The 11,159-nt window shown below is 45.5% G+C and overlaps 1 protein-coding gene across 3 annotated transcripts in view; it reads right to left on the reverse strand.

Moving 5' to 3' along the window:
• Positions 1-6,925: 6,925 nt before the first annotated feature.
• IRF2BP2 (interferon regulatory factor 2 binding protein 2) overlaps positions 6,926-11,159 on the reverse strand; it is a 37,471-nt gene continuing 33,237 nt past the window's right edge. For 2 of the 3 annotated variants that reach the window (XM_018569772.1, XM_018569770.1), the window contains exon 2: positions 6,927-8,128. In XM_018569772.1, the coding sequence (XP_018425274.1) occupies positions 7,398-8,128 (731 nt within the window). In that variant the 3' untranslated portion in view covers positions 6,927-7,397. Of the gene's footprint in view, positions 8,129-11,159 lie in introns of all 3 variants that reach the window. The other variant, XM_018569771.1, reaches the window with a different exon arrangement.

The following is an 11,159-nucleotide window of genomic DNA, read 5'->3' on the forward strand; positions in this document are numbered from 1 at the left end:
TTTGGTTGGGCACCCATTCGGCAAATGAGATTTAACCCCTTTATGACCAGTGACATACACTGTACATCACTGGCATTGGGCCCATTTAAAACAACTCCTGGTGGCTTTCTCTGTTTACATTAGTAAAGCCGATTGTTGACTTTACAATAGAAGCTATTCTGGAGACTCAGCTGTCGCCAGATCGCTTCTATGGGCCAGCAAACTGCCCATCCCCTCCGCCCGACAGCCCCGCCATGTTTCCTCGGCTCCACTGCCCCTCTTACGGGCCCGGGACCAACATCTCGGGTGTCGGTGGGAAGCTGGGGAGGAGAGCAGCTTGTAAGGCGTTATAGCAATTAAAGTGAAAAAAAATTAAAACAAGTTTTTAAAAATATTACATGAAATTAAATGTAAAAATAATAAAAAAAAAATGTTTTAAGCCGCCCGCCCCTGTGAGCACCACGTCTTCACGTAGGGTGCGCCTACGTATGAAAACGATGATCGCGCTACACATGTTGGGTATCATCGCGCACGCCAGAGAGAGAGCAATAATTATAGGGCCAAAATGTATGCGTATCTCTAAACTGATGACCTGTATGGGCTTCTAAAGCATCGTCTATGGACTTTTTGGGGTACTGAATTTTGTTGCAGTTTCACAGATGCATACACTTTTAACCTGGGCATGTTGGGTATCTATTACCTCGTTATAACCTCATCTTTTTTTAAAAAAAAATAGGTATTTTATTGTGTTTTGGGGCATTTTTCACTAAGTTTTGGGGTTTGATAAAGAGTTGCGCTAATACCATGCAACATAAAAATTTGCAACTGCAGACATTTCATTCTACAGAGTCTTGGCTTTCAGAAAATATATAATGTTTGGGGGTTTGAAGTAATTTTCAGGCGTAAAATGTGGATTATAGCATGGGTGCCAAAAAAGAAAAAAAATTGGAGTTACGTACCTGGTAACTCTGTTTCTAGGAACCTTCCAGGACAGCATGAGAGATAGGCTCCTCCCACCGGAAACAGGAAACACATCACCCACACCTAGAATAAAAAAAGAGTACCAGCCTAGCACACTTCAGTTAAATCATAAGAACCGAAGGATACCACAACCCTAACTCCATCCCCTGGAAGGTGTACACATACAGAATTATACATATGTATATATATATATATACGTCTCCGCACAACGTACGGCAACTCACAGCAAGCCACTCCATTAACCGGGTGGGAATCCCTGCTGTCCTGGAAGGTTCCTAGAAACAGAGTTACCAGGTACGTAACTTCAATTTTCTCTAGTCACCTTCCAGGACAGCATTAGAGAGGATTGCAGTACTTTTCTTCCAAAAGCCTGATCTTGGCTTGACGTCAGATCCACTCTATAGTGTTTGACGAATGTAGCGAAACTGGACCAGGTTGCTGCTCTGCAAATCTGATCTGGGGTAGCCCCAGCTCTTTCTGCCCAGGAGGTGGCCAAGGCCCTCATGGAGTGTGCCGTCACATGCTGTGGCGTTTTCAGGTTTTGTAGATTATACGCTTGTTGTATAGCCATTTTAATCCACCTACCTATGGAGCTCTTGGATGCCCCTAGCCCCGACTTAGCACCAGAAAACAGCACAAACAAATTATTGGACTTTCGAATCTCTTTAGTCTTGTCAAGGTATTCCAATACGCATCGACGCACGTCGATGCCCCTTAGCGCAGCCTCTTTCTCATTTGCTGGATTAGCGCAAAATGATGGAATCACTATGTTTTGGGTCCTATGAAACATCGAGACCACTTTAGGGAGAAAAGCCGGGTCCGGTTTTAAAATAATCTTGTCCTGCAGGTGGAAGGCTTTCGACTTGATATGAGGGTGGCAACCACCCTGTCCGACAGTCCTTTCCCTAACAGCAGGTCCCTCTCAGAAACCAGGCTGTTAGGGTCAAATAGTCTAGGCGTGGATGCAGCGCCGATCCCTGCCGAAGTATATCCTCCTTGATTGGGAGTATCCAAGGCGGTTTGATGCTCAATTTTTGTAGAGGGCCAAACCACTGCCTTTTTGGCCAGAAAGGAGCGATCAGGATAAGCAAAGCTTTGTCCTCTATCACTTTCTTGATGACTCCTGGAATCAAACCTATTGGGGGAAAAGCGTAAAGCAGCTGGGGCCCCCAGGGGTGCAATAACGCATCCACCCCTAAGGTCCCCTCCTCCCAAACTAGCGAAAAAAACTGACCCACTTTCCTGTTGGTTTTTGAGGCGAAGAGATCCACTTTCGGCATCCCCCACCTTTCCGTGATCATATGGAAAGTCTGATCGTTCAGTTCCCAATCTGACTGGAGAAATTTTCTCCTGCTCAGTGCGTCTGCCAGGACATTTAGACTGCCCTGCACGTGTACTGCCGATAAGGACAACAGATTCCCTTCTGCCCAGAGTAGGATGTCCTCGGGCAGCGACAGGAGGGTATGAGACCTTGTGCCCCCCTGCTTGTTTATGTATGCCACCTCTGTAGCGTTGTCCGATGAAATCCTTACATGCTTGTTCACAACGTGGGGAGTGAACCCCAGTAGTGCACATTCCATCGCTTTTAGTTCCCTCATATTTGAGGACTTGGAGCTCCAATGCCTGTCCCAGGAACCCTGGACCAGACTCGATCAATACCAGACTCCAGGTGGACTTGTAGCTGATTCAGCCACACACCTAAAGTCCTGGCCACGCAAGTAATGGCCAGCCCTGGTTTAAATCCAGCACTCGCCGATTCTCATCCCTTTCTGAGCAAAGCCTCCGCTTTCCTGTCCATCGGGTCCTTCAATGCTCCCATATCCTCAAATGATAAAATCAGTCTTTTTTGAGACCTTTGATAAGGAGGCATCTATTTTCGGGCATTTTTCACACAGGCCCGAATCCTCCTCTGCAAATGGGAACCTGCGCTTGTGCCTTGCCGAGAAAAACATTATTTTCTCTGGGTGCTTCCACTCCTCCTGGATCAGGTCCGAAAGTGATTTGTGCACTGGGAAGGTACGCCCTTTCCTAGTCTGGAGTCCCTTGTACAGTTTATCATGAACTGACAGCTCAGCGGATTCTTCTTTAATACCTAAAGTATCCCATATGGCCTTTAACAGCTCACCTGTCTCAAACGAAGGGAAAAGGAATTTTGTAGCTTTGCTGCTATGTAACTCCCCCTCCGACTCCTGATCCTCTGACTCTACCTGAGAGCCCGAGGATTCACTGGGCGCTTGCTTGCTCACCCAGCTTTCAGCGTAGCCCATCGAACTACCTTCCCCCGATGTTCCGGGTAAACTGGTGACCAATAGTGTACCCACTGGGCTCTGCAACACAGACCTGAACGATTGAAAAGTAGTAACCATTTCATCTCTCATAGAATCTATCAGACCCTTGAACATCCCTGCCGATTCCTTGGCAATCACTTTCTCTAAACAACTTTTGCATAAGGGTTTGGACCATGAAGGTGACATTTTGACATTGCAAGAGGCACACTTCTTCCCTTTTGGGCGAAAGCCGCTCGCTTCAGCAAGGGGCTTATTCTCCGTGGCCTTGACCTGCATAAGACAAGAAGGATGCCATCAGCCAGTGCTCCACCCAACATGCAAACAATGCTTAACAAAACAGCACAACCCAGCTTGTCCTGTGCAACAGGCCCCCACACAAGCGGGGTAAGGATAGGGGAGAATTGTATATATAAAAAAAAAAACTCACCTACCTTAGCGCCAGTACCATGCTCTCCCACATCTGGAGAGGCAGCACCCGGTTCGGCATCCTTGCGCCTCACTGCCGACCACGCTAACAGCCCGCTCCTGACATCCCCACCGGCCATATGTGGTCCCGGTCGGCTTCGAGTTGTGCAGCCTTGTAGTCGTGGCCGAGTGGCGTTAGTTGTGACAGCTCTACCCCCAGAGGCTCTGCGCATGCCGCCATCGGCCTTTATGCGCCGAAAGACCGGCACGTCTGGAGGTCCGGCCCGATCTGTCGCACAGGAAGCGCGTCACTGCCTCAGTGGCTCACTTCCGCCCTCACTGTGATGCCGCTCCAACACCGCAACAGCCACAGGTGAGCCGGCGACGCTGACCCCCTCCAGCGCGAAACACCTTGCGGTGCTGCGGCGAGGGTACAGCACCTACTGCCACCATATTAAGGTTTGTGCCAACCTTGCCATCTGCCAGCATGCCACAGCGGTTCCCCAACTTGGCAACACAATCCCAAGGGGGTGCTCCGCCTCCACTCACCCCACTGCACACAGGGGGGGGTGCACCGTCTGGAGCCGCGCACATCAGGAGGATGGTTTCCCTCCCCGAGCGACGGAGGGGAACCTTGGCCAACTCGGATTAGGGTCCGATAGGGGAAAAAACCCTGTATGCACCGCAGCAGGCCATGCCCGGAGTGGTCCCAACGCATGCAGGGTTAGGCTCTGCCCTAAGGCAATAAAACAATGAGCCCAAAATAACAAACATTACGATGTCCCTGTGTAGCCGGAGGAAACACAAAAAAACTGAATTGGGATGGTAGGAGGAGTCTTTTTATTTAATGTGGTTGATGAGTTTCCTGTTGCAGGCAGGCGGAGCCTTATCTCATTGGCTGTCCTGGAAGATGACTGGGGATATGTTGCTACAAAATCGAACATTTGACTTGGCAATAAGTGTTTATGGAAGAGGTGTAACTTAATGGGCATTTTACCTGATGTTACAGTGAAACTCTACACAAGCACTTGAAAGGGTTGAGATGTGGCGATTGTGGCAGCCAATCCATCAAAGACAGCATTTCAGCTTCTTACTTCCTCTTGCCTTGTACAGCCTTAGATCAGCGGTGGCGAACCGAGGGCACGCGTGCCACAGAGGCCCCACTGGTGGCACGCGAGCCTAGGTCCCAGTTACAGTGACCCGCACACTCCAGGTGCAGGTCACTGTAAAGTCATGTTAAGTTTTTAAAGATGGCCGCTGCGAATCGCGGCGGCCATCTTTAAACCTGGCAGGTGCCCAGATTCTAATATATTGCCGAACCAGCAATATAATAAATCAGGGGTGCCCATTAGATCAATCGCGATCTACCATTGATCGCAAAGCGATCCCTGGTAGATCGCGATGTCCTGTCCTCCTGATGGCTGCAGTGCCTTCCTCACTTCTGCTCGGATCCCCCGCTGCCTCTGCCCAGGAAAGCAGCGGAGATTCAGAGGAGAAGCTGAGCCCCTCTTTGTGCGTGGCTGAGCGGCAGAGGATCGGTACATATGAGTGATATGTACCAGACCTCTGTGCAGGACAAACACTGGAGCAATCAGCTGATCACTTCAGTGTTTGTAAATAACTGTACGTATTACCTGATGAAGGGGATCCTTTGTGACCCCGAAACGTTCGTTGTTTTCTACCACGATGCACGTCAATAAATAGACGTATTTTGCAAATTTGGAGTGCCGGTGTCTCTGCTTCCGCTCACGATTGTTAGGGCTGCCACCCTTTGGACTACCGCAGCACCCAATTCTTAAAGGGATTTACGCGGTCAGGAGTGCGATGGGACCATGGACGATCTGTAAATAACTGGGGACACATAGTACTATGTGTCCCCAGTTATGAATGAACAGGTCGTGATTTACATCACTTCTTGTTCATTCATGAGTTTCCCAATGGGGAGAAGCACTCTGTACAGAGGCTCCTCCCCATTCAGAAACTGCTTGATAGTAAATAGTTTCTGAATGAATGGGAAGCATCTGTGCTTTCCATTCATTTAGAACAGAGGCTGCAAAAAAAGAGAGATTGAGGACTTTGTGTCCTCAATTTCTTTTTCTATTTTAAAAAGGAAATATCAGGGGGTTGTTTAGACCTCTTATATTTCTAAGATTTTGCGTCGTGATTTGGGCACTCGGGTTCAAAAACGTTCGCCATCACTGCCTTAGATTTATACTTTGTCCTAATATATATTAAAACTTGCAACAAACATAGCATTTTAAAATAGGAGTATTACTCTTCAGTTAGTTAATCTAAAACAGCCACATACCACCACATTTCTTCACCAACCTTGACAGTATTAGCATTCTTTCATTTGCTCTACATCTGACATTCTACTCCTTGGTCCAAAACCTAAATTTGCCCATAATGCTCATCTTTTCATCCACTTTCCAAGGTACCGTATGTTCTTTTGCCCGTTTTAAATCGTTTCTTTTGGAAATTTCCAGTATGGTGCCTCAAAGGCCATAATCTTTTAGCTGTTGCAGATAACACAGGTATTTGGCATTTACTACTTACTATATCTTAAAGTAGGAGACCAGGACCTATAATGTCGTCATTTTCAAACTGCAGATTCTGAGGTAGTCATTTTCTTGTGCAGCTGTACACTTATGACTCAATACAGCAGTCAGCACTTCTGTCCGGATCGGGCCGGAAATCTTCCATTTCTTTGACAAGCAGACTAATAGAATATTTTACCTTTTGCAAAAAAAAAACCACGAGGGACTAAAATGTTTGCGAAAGTAATGTCATTTTGCCCATTTTTTAAAACAAAAAAATTACTTTTGGAATGTCACTTCCTAGCAGCCCAAAGAGTAAGCTTGCTTCTTTGAACAGAACAATGTACTTTAACTGTGCTAACACAATTATAAAAGGTTTCTGTAATTATGTTTAAATAATTGGTAAAGTTCACCATTAGTACAAAAGAAAAATAGCTGCTGAAAAGGTGCATTGCAAATTATAAATGTTATTTTAGGAAAGAACAGCCGTTTGCAATATAAATTAAGTCTTGGCTATATTTTCAATCAATTGAATGGCAAAAAGAAAGTTGTCAAATAAAGTTATTTGTGATTCTAAATGTTCAGAACACTAGGGTACAGTGAAATATGTACACATCTGTTGCATCAAAAGTGTTTTTTTACTGTTCACTAAATTTATATACCAACACATCACTCATAACAAATAACTAGCATACTCAGAACAGTGCTTTGGTGAACAAGATTTTTTTAATAAACATCACCCAGTGGTTCAAATTACATCAATAAATTTTACAATTAAAAAAAAGCGTAATCTCAAAGAAAATGAGTAACCAGAGACAATTTACAATGTCATAAAATGTATTTGGCATTTTAACAAGTGCATACAAATACAGCTAAAAGCATATCTGTTTTTCCAAGTGCTCTAAAAAGCATCTCAAGTCACAGCCTACACTGAACAGTAACTGTCACTGTATAAGAACAAACACTTGCAAATATAACAAGAAGACCTTTCTGATCAATACATACCTTTGTTTTCAGGAAAGGAACAAAAATTTAACAAAAATGTATTCAGAAATTAAGAAGTATACAGCCATGTTTAAGCAGTCTACACGTTGTGTGTAAATATATATTTCCTACATATCACACACACACACACACTGTAAGAAGTTTAGTAAGATTATGGTGGCTATAAAGCAAAAAAAAACAAACAAAATTAAAAATAATTAAGTCAAGAGTCTCTCTCCTTTTTCACTTTGACATCTCCAGCAAGAATCGTTGCAATTTCTCCCTGCATAAATGCCCATGGTACATTTGATCCCACCAGGGGACATTTTTCCCCACTTGGGCAATACACTTCACCTGATGATCCTTGTTGTTTAATACTTTGCCTTGAACAAGGAAAGCAAAATTTGTGAGAAGGTACTGAAGGGCACTGCACAAAATGTGTGTCCTCAAGACGCTCATGGCATAGAGTGCAACACAGTGGTATACTGTTTGGTATGGAAGAATCAGGAATGCTTTGGGGGTGAACCGGTTCCATTCCTGTATGGGATGATGTTCCACCACCAGGCAGTTGGCTTGGAACTTCCCTTGGAGCCATTCTTCTTTGGTTCATAGAGGAAGGTGAGGGTGGACTGTTACTGTTTCTCCTAGTTGTAGAGTGAACCTGGTTTGCATCTTTAGAGGCATGGCTGCCACCAGCATTATCAGCCACCAGTATTAAAGCAGCCATTGGAGACTGGCCATTTTGTGCAGCTTCAGGTGGTGTGGTGCGGTTGGAATGAGGAGAAACCGTTGCAGGTGGGGATATAAATGAAGAACCTGTCGAACCTGTCATTGTAGAAATCTTAAGACCATCCACTCCTGGCAACCATGACTGTCCTTCACCATTTATCTTAACAGAACCACCTTCTCCTTCTGGCTCTGGAGAGGTCTTTCGCTTCCGAGCAGCACGGGAGCCTGAAGGAAAAAGAACAAGTGGTTAGAATGGAACTACTGTTCCTGAAAAAAGGTTTAAATGCATTTGGTGACTGAAAACGAATAAAAACCCAAATATGGGATTTTCTTTTTAACCCACCAGTGAAATTTTGTTCATAAAGTCATCCGACACAAAGGCTTAAGAAAGCAATACATATCACATACAAACATAAATATATGCACAGAGCAGGCTATAGACCGTCAAATATTTACATATCAGTAAATAAGCTTTATAACAACTGACCTCTGCAGCAGGAGGCACTGAGAAGTAGCCATCCTCAAAGTTTGCAGCAGAAGCCCTTTCACCTACAGCAGTTCAACTCAATCTGCCGTTCTTCTATCTCTAATGTGCGCTACCCTTTAGGTAGCGCAGGGGTGTGGAATTCCTATCGCCCAAAGCCCGGGACAGGCAGTTTCGGACGTCGGCGTGTAGTTTTTTCCCCCTACATTTAACCCGGCTGTGGGCAAACAGCACGGCTAAATGTAGTGTGGGAGGCGTCCAGCCGTCCAAAATCACTTGCAACGAGCCAGAATCTCACTGCCCTCACCTCGCTCCCCTCTCCTCCATCTATCTATCTCCGGCGGCCAGCCATGTACCTCTCCCGGCTGCATGCTGGCTTCTTTTCTGCCATGGTCTTCGGGGTCCCCCCCTCTTGTGGAGGACCTGGGACCAGGCAAATTAGATTAGGTTACAGCACGGAGCAGAGAACGCTTCTCTGCTACGTGTGTGCAGTGATACGGAATGCAGCCTTCCTGTCACAGGAGAACGAGCACAGTGCTGTGCTAGAACTCCTGTGTTGGAGGTGACCGGGTCAATAAAGAGAACCTGCCACCTCCAAATGCTTTCACACAGTAAAAAATAAAATAAAAATGACAAATTAGAAATGTAAATACATAAAAATGGGGGGGGGGGGGGGTCTAATGTAAAAAAATAAATGATAAAAAATAACCAATATTACAAAGTAAAAAAAAAAAAAGTAAAATTAAATTAAAAAACTCTGCTGCACCCACCATCTGCATGCATGGGGTATTGTGGGCGATCCGTTACCGCATGGCAATCGTGCACTAAATCGTGTAGATGGCCTAGCGGTCACAGAATCACACACCACTGCCGATCGCGATGGCAGTGCCATTATTGTCTAATGGCACCCCAGTCACGCCTGGCAGATTGCACGGTTTCCCGGCGCAATACCGCCCGTGCAATCAGGCACAATCACGGTTGAAAATACTGCATGGTGCGTGTATTAATCTGTAACTGTGCCATGTATTCTGAATTTCGCTCGCAAATTGCAAGCACTAGGTCAGCACGGTCACCTGACGCCACTAACCAATGAGAAGCTCTTCTTGGCACTGCTAAATACGGTTTTGGGTAAAATAATTTTTTTGTATCAGGACAAGTAGATTGTCATGAGGGACAAGTAGATCGGGCCCCGCTTTAGTCCTTGGACAAGTAGTTTTTAAAAAAATGTCCACACCCCTGTAGCTATTTCTTTGCTGTATCATTGGTCGGCTTTATGCATCTGTGAGCATAAAGACTAGTGGGCACAAGCATTGAAGTTGGTCAAAAAATTCACAGAAGTACTTCAGTCTGCAAGCTTATGTCTGTGTTCATTCCGACTCCATTCATCCAGAGATGAGTGGAGCCTTTAAACCAGTGGTCTCAAAGTACCGGCCTGCAGGCCAATTGCGGCCCGCGATCCGGTACTATGTAGCCCGCAGACAAGTCAGGTGCGCGGTCACAGACCACGTACCTGCCTTGCAGGAGCAGCTATACGGCCTGCATCTCTGTCGAATGCAGACCGCAGAGCTGCTCCCGTCACCGCCGGAACTCAGATCCTTTCAGCTGGAGCTCAGTTCTGCAGCAGACCTAAATCACCCACTAGAGCACCAGGGATCGAGCCTCCTCACAGCCTCCTCCCTGCAAAAAGGTACTCCAATTTCATACCAAGTCAATTCCTTTAAGGGCTTGTTGACGCGATTTTCCGGTCAGGATCTGCAGACGCGGTGATCTGCATGCAGTGCGTTTTTACCGCGGTCCGGACGCTGACAGTTTTTTTTTAAAAACCACTTGCTGACCGGGGTGTTTACACCCCCTTCCTGTCCAGGACATTTTTCAGTATTCAGCGCTGCGGTACTTCAACTGACGTTTATTGCGTCATGCAACGCTGTACTGCAACAAATTTTATACCATTTTTTGGGGACAGATAGAGCTTTCTTTTGGTAGTATTTAATAACCACTGGGGTTTTTATTTTTTACTATATAACAAAAAATATTTTTTTTTAAAAAAAACGGTTTTCCCTTCATTATTTTACGAAACATTTATTTTTACCCAATTTTTGGGTAAAATATAAAAGGTGGGGTCACATCGGGTTAATAGACACCAAACATGTCAAGCCTTAAAATTGTGCACGCCTGCGAAATCACAAAAAACATCAGCCAAAATTTAGTGTTATCAGTGATTGATGGCCCTAAAATTATTGTTCTCACTCAGACGTCCACGGCAATATGCAACATGTGCGGCGTAATTGGCGCAATCGTCGTTTTTACGTGTGGGCACACCTAACGCATTTTTGCTCATCTATGTGGGGCTGGGGGAACTTTAAAAAAACGTTTGTGGGTTTTTTTTGTGTGTGTAAATTTTATTTATTTTGTGAGCAATTTATTTTTTAACTTTTTTTTTTTTTTTACACTTAACTTTATTGTTATCACATAGGGTGCCAAGAAGTTCCCTATGTAATAACCAATTACAGTGACAGGTCCCCTTTATGGAGACAGATGTGCTTCATCAGCTTCTCTCCGGTTTCTGTACCGGAGAGTGACAGGGGAATGCCAAAGTGATGTAACATACATAACTTCCTGCACTCAGAAAGCGGAGGGAGATCTGTACTGAACTCCCTCCGTTCTCAGTGCATAGAGCCGCCACATCCCCCGGGATAGATGACGCCCAGGATTGCGGTGACGGCGAGAAGAGGTAGAGGGGGGGGGGGGGGGGAGTTTGACTACACAAGGCGT

The sequence above is a fragment of the Nanorana parkeri genome, unplaced genomic scaffold (assembly GCF_000935625.1).
Source record: "Nanorana parkeri isolate BGI_ZX_2015 unplaced genomic scaffold, ASM93562v1 scaffold1392, whole genome shotgun sequence".
In the NCBI taxonomy this organism is placed as follows: Eukaryota; Metazoa; Chordata; class Amphibia; order Anura; family Dicroglossidae; genus Nanorana; species Nanorana parkeri.